At 46.7% G+C, this 16,859-nt stretch overlaps 1 protein-coding gene across 3 annotated transcripts in view; it reads left to right on the top strand.

Annotated features, from left to right (window-relative positions):
* Positions 1-16,859, top strand: part of LOC146204672 (calpain-9-like) — a 119,944-nt gene that overhangs the window by 89,428 nt on the left and 13,657 nt on the right. For 2 of the 3 annotated variants that reach the window (XM_084589381.1, XM_084589379.1), the window contains exons 10-14: positions 6,088-6,293; positions 11,816-11,882; positions 12,844-12,882; positions 13,566-13,623; positions 14,275-14,357. In XM_084589381.1, coding sequence (XP_084445507.1) covers positions 6,088-6,293; positions 11,816-11,882; positions 12,844-12,882; positions 13,566-13,623; positions 14,275-14,357 — 453 coding nt within the window. The remainder of the gene's footprint in view (positions 1-6,087; positions 6,294-11,815; positions 11,883-12,843; positions 12,883-13,565; positions 13,624-14,274; positions 14,358-16,859) is intronic. The other variant, XM_084589380.1, reaches the window with a different exon arrangement.

Genomic DNA, 16,859 nt, shown 5'->3' with positions numbered 1-16,859 from the left:
ACTGTACTGCGACTAAAGCCGAGGAGGTTGTCATCGCTATCACAGTCGATGACGACAACGGATGGCTCAGATCCTTGACAGTAATCTCAGCCTCGCAGACAGTATGTCGTAATGTGACATCCCTAATCTGGGGTCACAAATTGCAACCGATTAAGTTGCCAAACCGGGGTTCGTGCTGAGGTGAGGAAAGAACGAATCATTATTCACAACCGGCCGTTTAATTAAAAGAATTTATTCTACGAAGATGGTTGCCTGATTGGGGTAGACAGACCGCTCACCATCTTGTCAGTGTCGGCGCTGCCTCGCGATCGCGGGCGGTGGCTCAGGTCTTGGGCGTCGGAGATGCCGTAGGCCGGAGAGGCGACGTCGTCTTTATCATGCATATAAGCGGAATCGGGTTTTGTCCGTCGGACCCGAAGCAAGTCCAAGGCTACTATGTCGCAGCAGACAGGGTACTCGTCGGTTGTCGAAACAACGCCCTAAACGTCTTAAAGAGCCACTGCAGCTAATTCCAAGTCGGGACTTGATCTTTTCGAAGCTAGTCGGATCATCCCTTCACGCTCGATGCTGTGCAATACTGCGGCCAATTGTTACGCCGCAAACGTCCTCGCCCAGCCGTACCATTGAGTCAGGCCTGGGATTCACGTAGGGTTCCTGCCTCAAGGCCGCTGGCCCAACTGTGTGCAGTCGGTTGAACCGCCTTTCCTAACTTCGCTGTTGGCCCGTCGTCGATTACGCCTTTTGGCAACTTCACGTCGTCGGCGATCCTGGGAAATGAGGTGTTTCTCAGGAACTTCCGATCTTTGCCGCCTGCGTCTTAATTCTCAAAACTAGGCAGTCGGACACATTGGCGTGGCGTCTAACTAAGGCCCGGCTCTTTGTAGCGCTGTTTCCCGGTGGCGACGACGGGTCGTCGCTTTAGAAGGGACAAGCACAATAGGCAATCTTGTTGTGCACGCACGCCACAGTAAATACATGAGCGGCGGCTTTAGCAGGAAAGCTATCCAAATGCCGAAGCAAAGATTGAGGCACCAGCTCCGGCAGACATCCTATTAAATGGGCTCCAGCGCACCCCGGATTCTTCGGAAACGAAATCGCCGACGCGACGAAGTCAAAACCGATTAGGTATCGCAAGCGTACGGCGACATACTAGAGCCCCTCAAGGGCACCAGAAAGCGCCCCCTTCCCTACTAAGACTACGCAGGGAGCAGACAGCCCGCTGGAGGCAACCTTTCCAAACTTCTTTATTCTTAATAGCATCCACTCAAACATATACCTTGGTGCGGGGACAGACCAATACTATATCACATAACAAAGGGCTGTCGGAAATGGCAGCAGTCTCATATATACAGAATTCCACACCGGCGCAGAATCCTCACTCACTCACTCACTCACTCACTCACTCACTCACTCACTCACTCACTCACTCACTCACTCACTCACTCACTCACTCACTCACTCACTCACTCACTCACTCACTCACTCACTCTCACTCACTCACTCACTCACTCACTCACTCACTCACTCACTCACTCACTCACTCACTCACTCACTCACTCACTCACTCACTCACTCACTCACTCACTCACTCACTAACCACTTCGGTCGTTGGCTAGTTCGTATTGATATTCCCGTAGCGATCCAAGCAGACGTAACGATTAGGCCTACTAACTTTGAAATGGTATGCTGTCTTGAAAAATTAACATCCCAGCTTTCGAAACTTGCGATCGAACTAAAATTAGGTGAAGCAGAGGCGTCTTGAACCACTAGTTTGTGGCGAACGAAGAAGCGCGAGAAAAGCCGAAATTGTGTACTTGGGAGACCAAGTCGGCGGCCTCCGCAGGGTATGACACGCATACCCAATATCGAAATAACTATGAGCTTTGCGCTTGCGCATGACACACGGGCCACGTTCTCTCCTTTCTTTTTTTTTTGATTTCAAAACGATTTATGTTGCTCATTCTTCTCGTACAGGCTGCCGTTCTGTTCACACATCTATGTAGTCTCGTACAATTGCTTCAAACGTATAGGTGTTGCTTAAGCAAACTGATAATGTGTCTAAGCCGCCTCTCTCTGCCCGCCTTGCCCAGTTTAGCCTACTTTAAATGGGCACATCAAGAGGAAAGGAATGTGCGCTACGTAAAGTGGCCAGCCATCAGATAGCGACGGCTCCAACGAGGTTACAACGGCATTTCTAGCCCAAGATGCCTCATTAGCTATTATTGGTCATGCTTCTCGGTGCGTCGTTTATAAAAGAAAAACATTTACAACACTCCGCTGTGTTGCATAACATAAACGATTTATCAATCCTTGCCGTATTATGAAAATAGGTCGAATGGGCAATGATTGTTGAATCGGCTAAATACTGGGGAAATAACTATTTCCTTCAATTGAACTATAGTCAATGGTGGGGGATTTCCCTTAAAGTGCGGCTAACACGAGGCCTTAGTCGCACAACTCGGTTCGGCGTATTTTCAATGACCGCTTCGAAGGTTAGCAACGCTCCCAATGCGACCTCACTGATACTAGTTTTGCATGCCATTTATCTTTCCATGTCGATACTAAATCTACCGCACAACGAGCTACTCGCACAAACGCAGCTTTCAGGCTCTAGTTATCGCCATTTCGGGGACTAAGGTTTCCTGCTCTACGCGTGCAGTATGACGAAATGTCATAATCCTCTCAAACTCGGCAATAATGTATTGATACGCATTGCATTGAATGAATGAATGAATGAATGAATGAATGAATGAATGAATGAATAGTGCCACCACAATACGGTAACTTTAGAAGTGTGGTACAGTAATGATTTAAACACGATATAACACATAGTTCCGAAATCAAGGCGCCCTGTCATTTCGCGTGAAATAAGGAAACTTCGTAACGAATTTCACATGAGAAGAACAGACTGATATATAGGAAGAACAACAACGTTTAACATTCTTGTCAGTTATGAGCCACGCAACAGCGAATTACTCCGCACCCCTTCGAACCTCTCCTTTCACCGCGGAAGACACTCACGCACATCCGTCGACAACAAGGCATTTACTTTTCTCCTCGCAATGAGGTTCATGGTGGGGGAAAACGACGCAGATTCGCGTGACTATAGCGTGACCTAACCTTCAGCGCAAAGGGAAACCCATCCCGTTCGGAGCGCGTCACGTGCACGTAACCTTGAGCCGCGGGCCGTCACGTCGTAAACGCCTGTCGCGCACGCAAACGCCGAGACCGGACATGGAGAGGCGATGGCGTGCCACGCTATGCAGGCTTTCGCCGCGCTCCATCGCGCCATGCGTGCCGGCACAGATCGCGTTCCGGTGCCGGGTCCACTGAACGCCCAGCGTGTCCGCGCTGCTCGTATGCGCAGCGCCAACGTCACGAATGAGAGGCTTTGGCGCGGTATGCGGCGCGGCTAGCTAAGTCCTCTTATGAGATCACGCGAACTGGCTCGCCGTTAATTGCCGAAACGCTTTAGGAGTGCACACTTCTTTTCTGTAGCACATGCGGCACCATTATCCCTTGCACCGAGTGACACGTGAGCCGGGTTGTATGGCTGACGGAGCTGTGTCTTGCGAACAAAATGCACTCGGTGTCCGGTTCGCCCGAGCCGCTCCACCTCGCATAAACAGGCGGCGCCGTTATCCCGAGTCTGCTTGCCGCGGACAGAATTGCTTACGAGGAAATGTACTCACTCGTAATGGACACCTCAACCGTGCCCTGATAGAGAGGGATGAAAATAAAAATAGTATTTGCAGTGTACAGCTCCGGATTAATTCAGACCGCCTATACTAAGATACAACTGAAAAGGAGGAAGCAGAGTTGTAAACAATGGCCCATAGTCTGCGGCGTTCTCTGTTACTGCGCGGACCAAACACAACTGCAAACGGAATCAGGTGCTTGGTGTTTCAGTGGTGGCTCTGGCGACAAGCTTTTTGTTTAGGTAGCAAGAAAATGTTTAACATAGGAGCGTTCCTAATTTCAGAGGAATTCTGTGTAGCGGTAACGTCAGACCGATGTTGTGTCCACCTATAGGATTCTTTAACCTTCACTAACGTAGCCAGCACACTGCCGTCAAATCTGCTGACTGGCCGAGACCCGGCGTGGTTAGTCATAAACTTGGTTGACTAGTCGATAATGACGACGTCACAAGGCCGCTTGATGTCATTAAATTCGTTGATTGCACGAGACACTGATGACGTCCACGGTCAGGTGACGTTATAAAGTTAAAAACACTGAATAAATCAAATAATCTGAGGTCCCGAGCGAGATTCAGATCCGTGGCATGGCGAACCCATTAGGTTTCCTTTAGCCGCAGCATTAGACCACTGCTCCGTTGCCGTAGCTTAACGTCCCACACTTTAAACTTCCAGTCTGTCGTGTTGTGTTTTGGATGCCGCCGTTGTCATCAGTTTCCATCCGTACTCAAGACAGTCTAAAAACGAGGGCGCACATGCACTTGCCTCGGGAACGGGTAATAGTCATCATGAGACCATAAGTTTTTATTTCCACTAACTGTATTAGCGCCCTTTCGGCCCCAAAATGATGCCAGTCCTTCAATTCTAGTCATTGCGAAACCACTACGAGTCAGTTCACTTGGAAGGGTTCTGAATGTTACGTTCGATGCTGATGCAACGTAATCCCTCACGCGTCATTCAGTTCGAGGTAGTCATAGTTATTGAGCCGCAGCTCTGGGAGAAGTCACGTTTTCGTAGAACTTTCTAAAGGCTTGTGTGGCTATCACTAGTGGCTGGATACAGATCTCTGATTGAAATCAGGTGCCTAACTGTAATAGTTAGAAAGTGGACTCATTTCAGTTGATTAACTAGCTCACTAGTTAACATTACTGACATTTTCTTCTGATGCACGCCAACACTGGTATTAGGGTGGCCAGAAGGCGCCTTCATATATTCGAAAACCTTTTAAAAATTAATAGCCGGCTTCGCTTCACGAACACACTTGGTATGGCGTTCTCATACTGGCTAACTCTGCAAGTTCGTTCCTCGATACACTTTTCTCGAGCTGAGGAGGCTCTCCATTTTTCATTTCCATCCCAGTCCGGATTTCGGTAAAAGGGGACGAATTTTCTAACGATCCATTTCATTTTCATCCATTTGGTTCTCTGCCATATCGCTTCTCCCAGCGATATAGGTTGTGAGAAAATGCGTCACTCTGGTACTGACAGGACAATTTCCAGGTCGCGTTGGCGAACGGGCGTCAACGTCCACTAATAGCGGAGCAACGACGGTGCATTTTGTCTGACCAAGTTTTGGGCGCTAATTTGTACTCCGTTTTACAAGCTGTTTACGACACTGAGATGAGGGCGACTTTGGCGTACACTACCTTACTGTGTTCCTGCGCAGACTTTGACCGATCGGTATGACGTACAATATACCTTATTGCGTTTCTCCGCGCCTGCCGACCATTGCGTAAGAAAGTGGTAGGAACACAATCATGGTTTGGCCTGGTTTGAGAAGTTTCACGTCCCAAAGTCACCGGAAATTTCCACCACCTGGAGGATTTTAACATGCATTAAAATCGCGCAGCCCACGAGCGCCAGGGGCACAATAATGTTATACGCGCCATCTTGGTTGGCCCAGGTTACCATGACCTTTCGTAGAGCCGTAGACAGCTTGCGAAACGGACTACAGCGTCCGCAGAGGAACTGGGCGTCGGGTGTGTCGGTTTGACACAACATGCTCTGTGTGCCTCTGCCAGACTGGATAAGGCGGCTAGCTGCGGCATCACTACTAGACATGCACGCCAGTCAGTGGCTGGCTGTTTCCTGCTTCTTTCACGGTTTACGTCACACCAAATGAAAAGAATCATTGTAAAATACGAGTCTGGAATACTGTTTCGTTTACTTCTGGCTGTGTAGCCTTGACTTGTATGAATGCTGTCGTTGAACATAGCGAAGGGGCGTATTAGATGAACGCACTCCGCCTTTTAAACTTCGCCATCCAATATTGCTTACCGGAAGTCTGCAAGAGCGCCGTTGGCATGTCCGGCTGTGTCTACTTGTAATGCGGCTGCATAGGAACTATTTTACCTGATTCGTGTTATCAGATGGCTCTCTCTTTCTTTCCGCAGATCCCGGCGAACCTGACGCGGCTGACAACGCAATTCGTGGCAACGCACCGGCCCCTGGACGTGACGGTGCACACCACAACGCGCGAGACGGTCACCTTCTTCACGTTGCCCGCAGGCGACTACATCGTGCTGCCATGCACCAGTGCACCCAACTGCGAGACACGATTCCTGCTGCGCATCTTCACCGACGAGCACAGCAACGTCTGGTGCGTACACTCGCTATATCTGGGCCGTCGGAATGGATGGACAGTATGTCTTCCGCGACCTGCTGCAAGGGCGCCCGAGTGTGCGTGCCAGGGTCGTTACGACGCGGGCGCTCACTCGGTAATGCTCTCGGCTCGGCCACAGCGAGCACGAAAACGAGACATTTCCCGTTTCAGCCGTTTCAGTAACTGGCTGCTGTCGCTTCTTGCCGCTTTGTCGTACATAGTGGGTGGCGCATCGATGGTTGCGTGCTCTACAACGCGCTTCTCTGTAAATGGAAAGCCGCGCCGTTAGCAAAGCGAGCATACGACGACATCGGGAAGTTTAAGCGAATGTTGGCAAAACCTTCCCGCAGAAGCACTTCTTTATTGGTATGGTTGCTTATTATACGAGAGCTTGTGCGAAGACATCCTTCCCCGAAACGGGCTACGTTACATTGGGTTCCCAAGTGGCTCGAAGGGAGTTCGTCAAAGCGATGCCATTTTGTGCAGCGTTTCATTTTTAGGACAGATATTCCGTGCGGAGAAAGGCACGACTTCACAGATTCTTTATAGTCTGCATAGCTAGTGACTTTTGCCTGGCTGTAGTTACGCATTGAAACATTTGAAAACATGAATAGCAAATATAGCTTTTTTCCAACTGATTAGTTTGTACCACACATTCTCAAAAATTTGCCGCCTCTAATAAGGATGCATGCTTATGAAAAAAAAAAAAAAAACACTGTTAAAGCGCTAATGTGTTATTGTTTTGTCTTCAGTCCTCGCAGCAATACCTTCTGTAAATGAGCTCATAATGCGAAGTGGTTCATGTTTGTATTGAACGTGCAGCACAAAATGCACTTATGGGATCCTTTCTCTGAAAGCCGAGAGTTACTCTCTCGCCGAACTTATCGGGGGAAGTTATCGGTATGTTACGCGTACTTCCCGGAGCTCTGTGCTGCAAACTTAATGATATCTGTAATATAGACGCCGATTAAGTCTGAGAAGGTCCGAGGAAGTGTTATTGCTTAATAAATAGTCTACTTTCGATGGTTAAAACTCGAAGGGGAGCGAAAATTTGTTCGAATTTATGGGAGTTAGTATTAAGCGGAATCTTTGTAATCCGATTGATGCGAACGGGCCCAGAACGTGAATGCGAATAAGTCAAAAGTTTGAATTAAGCGACTTCGAGATAGAGATAGCATTTTGCACCTATTTATTCACCGAGTTAATAGGCTGGTAAGCGTAGAAAGAAAAAAAATAACGCATAAAAACGAGATGCTCAAAGCGGTTCGAGGTGTCGTTGGATTCCGACGCTGTGAGTTGGAAGCAGGAGCCTATTCCGCTGAGCGATCTGGGTGATCGATCTGTAGAGCTGGTTGTATACCAGCGCGGAAGAGACCGATGAAATACAGTTTCAAGAGCTGTACGGGTAAAGAATAAGAGCGGAGCCTTTAAGAGGCCAGAAGAGTATACGTCGTAGACATATGGCGTCGGCAGTGAGATATTCGCTGAAGATGCTTGCCGCCGTAGCACCTCACCGAAAACATTTCGCGGTCTCAGACATTCTGACTACTTTGCGTCCACTCCAGCTATAGCTGTGTGGATGGTTGGCGAGTTGTCGGGTTTGTGTCTTGTGAGGGTAATGGGCTTCGATTTGCACCTCTCAGTTTCAACGCTTCGCCCCGCCGGGGTGGCGCAGTGGTTACGGCGCTCGACTACTGTTCCCAAGGACGCGGGATCGAATCCCGGCCTCGGCGGCCGCTTTTCGCTGGAGGCGAAGAGCTAGGCGCCCGTGTGCTGTGCGATGTCAGTGCACGTTTAAGAAACTCAGGTGGCCGAAATTTCCGGAGTCCTCCACTACGGCGTCTCTCATAGCCTGAGTCGCTTTGGGACGTTAAACCCCACAAACCAAACCAACCAACCAATGCTTCAAGAATTCCTCGAATAAATGCAGAGTGTAGAAAATGCAAACTACGAAGTACGTACACTGTCGCGAAAAAACATATAAAATACTCTCTCGTGCGGCGCGGGAATGGCCCGACATGCATATGCAAAACGCCGTGAAGCAAATATGCTGCCCTGCTTGTGAAGCAAGCATCATGAAGCTCAGCTTGAATGGCGAGGTTGCTGTTTTTTGTCCGGTGTCGCCCACTGTTTTGACTTCCCTGCTTTTATTGAGAAGAGCGCCTCGTAGCAGTGAATGGACCCAAACATAAAGTAAATGCAAAAACTATCAATAGAGCTGTATTTAAAGCCATAAATACTGAAGAAGAAAGGAGGACAGGCACATTTTTATGGAGGCGAATTACCAAAACGCTCGCATGCTGTTCGACGTTACAGCCAGGTAAAGAACCAAAAGGCGGTATCAGTTAATGCAGAGCCCTTCTATGCGGCGTCCCTCATAGCCATTGTGCGCTTCGCGACATCAAAGGCCGCAATTTACAATTCCTAGCGTGCCACAATTATCAAAACGCCAGCTCACACTTTTCACATGATGGGGGCACCCACTACAGTGTCCACGCGAGCCTTGCTGACCTCAGTCGCATGACCAGAGTCGTGCTCTGTTCCTGGCATTGTGGGCCACAAACTACAGACCCACATAAAAGTCTTCCTGTCGCCGACTTAAAGAAACCATTAAACCTAACATGATTTAAGTTTAGGCAAGTGGATTGCCTTTCAATGACGTGAGATATCAAGATGTAAAAAATGCGACCTGGATGGTAACAACTGAGCTACGCTTAGCAGCTTAGTGCAGTAACCAGCGTTACGCGCGTTGCATTTCCGCTGACATGTGTGGGGTAGTAGAACGCTCCGGACCCAAGCTGGGAGGGTAAGCGGCAGGCTTTCCTCTTTATGCTTGCAACGACATATTCCAGACCGAAGGGTGGTTAGCACCTGCAGCGCGGCACGGCTGCCTACACGGATGCGGCCCCGCGCTAAAATTGTGGCTTGTATACGTTCAAATGTCTGCGATGTCTTGCTCTGCGACCGACTTGCGCGCAAATGGAAGTTTGTGATGTCATCGGTGCACAGAGTGAGAAAGTGGCAGTTTAAAATGCGCGATGTCAGGCTGTTGCGATGTCTTAGTTACCTAATTCAGCGGACAGGGAAGCTGCTCTACGAGCTTCGCCATGGGGCCATGGGTTCCAATCGTGTAAGCGGCCGTATGCTGTCACCCTGGTGTGTGTTTTATTTGTCATTCGCCATCACGTGGCATGTGACGTCCCACTGTGACGACGGCTGAGTGGAAGAGTTGTTAATACTAGAAATCTGCCGTCACGTGATCTCTCGTTCTGCGCATGTGCGAAAATGCGTGACTATCTGTGCGAACTGGTAAGAGCAGGTTAAAACCCGCCGTTTCGGTTGCGCCGGTTTAGGCCTCACTGAGTGGTCGTCTCGAGCCACTGTTGCAGACGAGCACGGAGGCGAGAACCAGAAGTTAAAGTATGGTTAAAGCATTATTATACTGTCGCACATGCGCAGAACACAAGATTGCGCGAATTTTACTGGGGCTTCGTTATCTGTTCCTCACTGGCTCGCACATCGAAAATGCCTTGCTACTCGTTACATGGTTTGTCTCTCCCTATAGATGACGACGAACAACTCCCAGAGCGTGATAAACTGGGCACCGTAGTCTTTCTTCTTTTCTTTTTCTTTTTTTTAAAGCGATGTATCAGTGATACAGTGTGAAGCGAAAAAAAAAAAGTTGGTTTGTGGGCTTTAACGTCCCAAACCGACTCAGGCTATGAGGGACGCCGTAGTGTTGGGCTCCAGAGATTTCGACCACCTGGGGTTCTTTAACGTGCACTGACATCGCACAGTACACGGCCGCCTTGCTTCTCGCCTCCATCGAAAAGCGGCCGCGCCCGGGATTTGATCCCACGCCCTTAGGAACAGTAGCCGAGCGCCGTAACCACTGCACCACCCAGACGGGGCGAGGAATAAAATTCTTTAGTTATGAGAAACAAGCTGCGATGTCTTATTTACGGCCGGCCTACATATGGCTCAAGAATTCATGGCATCATGCTCGGAGTTCATGCAAGTCAATGTACTGAAAAAACGAAATCAATATAAATGAATTATTATTATTATTATTATTATTATTATTATTATTATTATTATTATTATTATTATTATTATTATTATTATTATTATTATTATTATTATTATTATTATTATTATTATCATCATCATCATCATCATCATTATTATTATGTTTCCTTTGTTCATGCCGAATTGTGCTGTGTGTTGTATTAATTGTCTATTTTTTTATTTGTTAGGCTGTTCAATTTTGTATAATTACTATTACTATTATGATTTCTTTCTTCTCGCCGAATTGTGGTGTGTATTGTATTTTTGTGTGTGTATGTGTGATTGCCACCTGGTATGCCGCTCCTGCTTGGGCCATATAAGGGCTGCAGTATATTGAAATAAATAAATAAAGAAATAAATAAATGGCGTAGGGCTATAGATTGCTTTTGATTATTTTGAACGAATAGAAGGCTCAGGTGCAGAGTTCTCGCAATTAATGCACGCTTTTGCAAATGCGTAGTTCATATACCGGGCGTTACGAATCATTTCGTACAGGGTTTTCTTTTTCAAAGGCCGTGAAATACGCGGCGGGCTGACCTGTTTAGGGGATTGTGCAGTAACACGGACATTTTTGCGGGTTAAATGGCAATTAAAATATTTACAAAACTAACGCAGGAATATAAATTTCACTTTTTTAATTATGGCGCATGATTATGTTGCAAAATTGAAGGCTGTGCACATCGAAAGCTGTCAAGGTTTCTAAAATGTCGCAACGATATTCGGGTTTGAGATTCTGAAATTGAAAAACACGCATCTGAACACTGTTTAGGCTGGCTTTCCCACATTACACATTTATCACCTTGCGTGGCTGGAATGCTTAATAAATCAATTTTAATTAGGTAATTCACGTATTTTTATGACGTAGAAAATGTTAATATTCTTTCCGTGACAAAAAGTGCGTGCAGCGACACTATTTAGTTATTGTTCAACGTAACAGACTGAAAGTGAGCAGCGTTCGAAGATATCGTTTTAGTAGGGGTGCGCCAACAGTGCTTTTTCAAAACCGAATAGAGTATCAATAGTCTAGCTTTACTGCCGAATCGAATACGAATAGTGTAGTCAAAAACCGAATCAAATACGAACCGAGCATTTTTGTGATTATTCAGTAGTGTTACGAATCTTCATGGTTCGTAAGGATCACGTGGGAAATTCTGGGAATATTTGCTTCCTCTGTTCTTGCGATAAGGACTAGGCTAAAGCTTTCGGTGTTTTCCCTCTTTTCTGTTTGCGTGTATATATATATATATATATATATATGAAGGAAAGAAGGAATATATATATATATATATATATATATATATATATATATATATATATATATTATATTTTTTTTTTTGCGGGAGATTACAGTGCCGAAAGAAGAAATCTGTGACTTGTACGGTTTCTTTCATCTACCTTTGGTGACGTATTCTTGACCTGCTCTATTTTTTTTTTTTTTTTTTGCTATGCAGGGAAGTCAACGACGACAATCTAATCTATCGCAACTTGAGCTTGACGAAGAATGGGACCACGGGTCATGTGAGTGCTGTACACGCTACTATGCTTGCTGAGAGCCTGGTGCAAGACTGTAATGGTCAAAATAAAATGACCGGAATGTAATGTGTGAAATGCTCATAGTAGAGCCAGGTTATTAAATCAGAGAGCTCAGTGTTCAACTTTCTGCCAACAGCGTTGCGCGATTATCAGTCACGTGAACAGAAGACGAGCCCTGTTCCACAGGCTGTTACACTCGTTCGTGGTGTCCCGTCTTCTTTTCTCCGAAAAGGTGCCCCGTGCTCTCTAGCGTGACCGTGTCCCGTTATGCCCGCTTGTCACAGCTTTTTTGTTTTTCATTTTGCATCGCTGCAGAGATACAAGTGCAATACGAAACTCATCATGGAGTACAGAAAAATGGCCGTAAAATGTTTATACATTTGATATTGCTTTAAACGTGTTGTGAAGATGTAGAGAACCAAAAGAATAATTTAAAATTATTGCCTTCTTACCTCCTTTCCCGCGCTGGTTTCCCCTTGTTTTGCCATGAAACACTCGGTTACCCTAGGCTTTATTATCGATATGTGAAAGAGAAGCGAAACAACAGGTGATAGGCGAAAACGCGTATTTGACGCCCGTATGGTAAGAGCATATCCTTACAGAACTGAAATGGCCGCATTGCTGCACAGTGGTTTATTGTGTGAATGTAGCTGTATACTTATCACTCTGCTCTCCTTGTGTGTGTCGTTCTCTTAACCTGGTGTGTGTGTGTGTGTGTGTGTGTGTGTGTGTGTGTGTGTGTGTGTGTGTGTGTGTGTGTGTGTGTGTGTGTGTGTGTGTGTGTGTGTGTGTGTGTGTGTGTGTGTGTGTGTGTGTGTGTGTGTGTGTGTGTGTGTGTGTGTGTGTGTGTGTGTGTGTGTGTGTGTGTTTTACCAGCGTTTTTGCGTGCGTGCGTTATCTGAGGAAATGAATACTGATGCCTCCTACATCTCTTACATTCCTGCAGCCAAAAGGACCTGCCATGTTTTCCAAGCTAGCGCACAAGGTGAGCAGAACGCTGTGTTCTCATCTTGTTGCAGGCTGGGAGGTCTTGGGAGGTCTGCGTGTCGGTGGGGTGGGTAGATCACCTGATTCGTTGGATATTAAATTTTAGTTTATCTATCTTATCTTGGTAGTTCCTTCGTAGCGTGAAATAAAAAAAAATGTGGAGGTTTAAGCATAGCTTAAACCTAGTGATAGAGCGGAAGCTGTAAGTGTTGAAACGAACTTTTCGGCGAACACTTGGATTAATGTGTCGCCGTCACAACGTTCGAACGAACCTTCTGTCCTAGCAACTAGCTGCTGTCGTTCGCCTCTACCAACTACCGAATTATCTGTCTTCTTCTTCTTTTTTTTTCTTCTTTCCTCTTCCAACTCTTGGATCAGCTATAGACAGTTGCTCGCCACGTGATAGTTGCTAAGCAACTGTCACGTGGCACGGTGCCACGCCGACGGCTTGAAACCTAGCGCAGTGTAGCTTTCGCTCTAAAAGTGAAGTCCCGACAGAGATGTTTTTTTTTCGTCTCGCGTATGTTAGTCATTACAGCTCACGGCCTGTCCATGCATGGTGAGAAGGGTTATTATATAGAACAGACGCGAACGCTTTTGTGAGATGCGTATTTGATATTTACTTGTTTGCTCAATATAATGCCCGCGATATCATTCTTGTTTTCTATTTTCCTTTTACAGCTACCATGCGAGCTTGACGCCTACATGCTACTGAAAATTTTGCGAGCCATCTCCAGAAGTAAGTGACAAGATGTGCCTATGCTAACACGCTGTAACAAAATACTATGCATTCAAAATGAACGGAAGCGGCTCCCTACGCGCGCGCCAGACTTCTCCATGAAAAGCAACTAGCAGTGACAGCACTTTTCTGAAGTACGCTGCCACTGCGAGCTGCTTTTCATAGTATTGCTTTGCTCCGGCGTACCTGTAACACGCTCCATTTCTTCAATTTTCGTGCTTTTTAGTGTTTTTACACTACGTGCATATGACGATTCAAGCTGCTTTTAATTAGTTTCATTATTATGTTCTCCACCTGGCTTGCGCAGGTTCATCATTAATGGTTTGCGTACATATTTTTCTCGTCTGTCTCGTTCACTTTTCTTCTTTTCTTATATTCACATGCACAAGTCCATTTGATCTATAAATGTTCCCGGGTTGTTTCAATGCAACTATTAAGTTGCCAGTGGCCGCCCTGTGTTCTGTTCTGCATCCCTTTTTGCGGTTAATTGCCCCTATCGATCTGTTTATTTACGATGCGTGTTTTCCCTGATTTGAATCTTCTTAAACTTGAATGCTCAATTGCTCTTTGTAATATCGCTTCCGAGCTTGGTTAGCCTGAGAATGTGTCTGCGCATTTCTGCACAGAGGTCTCTCGACTTATTCCGCGCAGAAAACCTGTGTCTTTCAGATACGCAGCTTCTGCTGGAGAAGCCAACTCTGGAGCTGTGCCGACACCTTGTCATGCTGAAGGATGTATCCTTTCATGGAAAAAAATGTGATGGGCAAGGGCTAGGTTGCTTGCAGCACAGTAGTGCGGCGGCCGCGGCGGCGTGCGCATGCGTGCAATCACGAGGGTATCCTCAGAACGCATGTAGACGAGACATCGAACATTAAGAGTGGGGAGTACTAGCTGTAGTCTAACATTCTTGCATTGTCTGCTACTGTAAAAGGGCTTTTTGTGCGAGTACTTACTGACGTGAAATTGCCGAAGCGTTCCTTTACGCAAATGCTTTTACGTGCATATATTATATTTGCGTGAGCTAGCTCAAAATGCGCGTTTACGAGATAGTGCGATGTAGCAACGAAGCGCGGTTTTTACCATGTCATTAAACCGCTGAAAGTCGTGATCAAGCAAACGCTAATCTACTGAGCTCGTTTAGTTCACTTAATTATCATTGAGCCATCTCCGATATCACTTTTCGCTGATGTATTTCGAGGAGGTTAACTACTGCTACCGGCCGCGCTTCTATAGCTACGCAGTCAGAGGCTCCAAATCAAAGGTGACTGCGCTTAAAATGGTGTGTGGAATTTAGTCACTACGCTTACATGTTCCAAGAAATGGTATAGTGTCAGGTTGATGACCACACAGGGAAACGTGAGCTGCTGTAATGCATTCTGGAATGGCAAGAAATGTATGGCGTTGAGGTAACCTGGCCTTGCTTCAAGCCTCATTTGATGCAGGAGCTCTTCAAGTGTACAATGCGTTAATCGGTGTGAGTACAATACCGAACTGCATTCCTTATAAAAGTTAACCGATTCACCCATGTGATTAGTACGGTGCCTCGTTTTAGATCCGCGTAGGAGTTGACTGGGTTGTCATCGATGGCGATAGTCGTAGTCAGACAGGAAAGCCATCGGGACATGCAACGTCGTGGCGGATCGAATAGATGGTATATTGCCACGCAATCAGCTGCCCCAGCGAAACGCTCGCGGATGCGACGAGCTATAGTCGGGGGCGTTCCACCGGGCCGACTGATCAAGTGGTGACGCAATTAAGCATCCTCCGCCCTTTGCTCGCATCGTACGTCGTCTCATTTTGCATGACTTGTCAACAGGGGCGCATCCACCTAATAGCGACTAATAGTGACTGGACTGCAAAGATGATGAAAAGAGGAAGCGCGCACAAAGGCGCGTCTGCAAGAGATGTGAGTTGGAAGGAAGCACAAGAAAGCACTGTATGCGTAACATCAGCGTGACGTTAGCGGCACGTGTCGAATGAGTTGCGCTGGAGTCAGCGCTCTTACCGCGCTCTGTGATAAATGACTTGCTCAGCAGTGCTGTGGAAGACGAGTTATCGTCGTCATCATCATCATCATCATTAGCAGCCGGTCTATACCCACTGCAGGGCGAAGGCCTCTCTCACATTCCTCCAATTAACCCCGTCCTGTGCCAGCTGCATTCACTTCACCCCCTATTATCTTCTTAATCTCATCATCCGCCCACTGAACTTTCTGCCGCCACCTGCTAGGCTTTCCTTCCCTTGGAATCCAATTTGCTACCCTTAGCGACCATCGGTTGTCCTCTCTACGCACTACATGCCTTGCCCATGCCCATTTCTTTTCCTTGATTTCTACTAGAATGTCATTAACTCGATGTCGAGTTAATGACATTCTAGTGCGGTTATAGTGTGCTTTCACATCGACGGACACAAACAGCCACAGCATGCATTTATGAGGGCGGCGAACTCATGAGATCTGAGAGATTGCTTAAGAACTTCTCAGTGGTGCAGTGATTCTGCAGTCATCTGCATACAGTACTGAACGAGGTTTACGTGTCTGAGCTGCAAGGCGCACCATATCCTGTAGGGCTCCCGTTATGGTCACCATGATGCTCTTGAACAGGCACAGAAATTTCTGTGCGCCGGTAATTTTGCATTTGACCTCTGTGGATAAGGGTCATTACGGTCGTACTCAAACTCGCAAACTTGGGCTTCGCAGAGCGGCATGACCGCCGCACCTTCACTGCGTATGATCACTTGTGGAGGCTTCAATTATCAACTTTTGATTAGGAGGATTCGTACTTAACACGCCACAAGCCATCTTTCAAGTTGGTTCTATGGCGCAAATGGACATGGTAATACTGAATTACTGCATAACAACGTTCGCACGCCCTGCACCTGAGGTAAACATTGCTGCAACAAGCGTTGTTGATCTGACGTTTAACTGTATCCAGTGGCGTAGGTCTTAAAAATATGTCCGTAACAGCATCTGTCTGAAATGGCGCCTTGTGCCAAACACGTGAGGAAACGATCATGTTCATTTGCCTAATACTTTTGCAGCCTATGCAGAACACCTTGCAAAGGAATAAAACTATATTTTAGATAGTTTTTTTTTTTTTTTTACCCGTTCACGCGGTTGCTTGAAGTTGCTCTGATGAAACCGTGTAATGCATCTTATTCGCACTGAAAGAAATAAAAGAAAAAAAGCTGCTTGTGCGCTAGTGTCATTCGCTTGCAAGCAGTAAGTTTGCAATAAG

The sequence above is a fragment of the Amblyomma maculatum genome, chromosome 1 (genome assembly GCF_055883805.1).
Source record: "Amblyomma maculatum isolate TAMU_Amacu chromosome 1, ASM5588380v1, whole genome shotgun sequence".
Classification (NCBI taxonomy): Eukaryota; Metazoa; Arthropoda; class Arachnida; order Ixodida; family Ixodidae; genus Amblyomma; species Amblyomma maculatum.
This window is presented reverse-complemented; position numbering and strand designations above follow the sequence as displayed.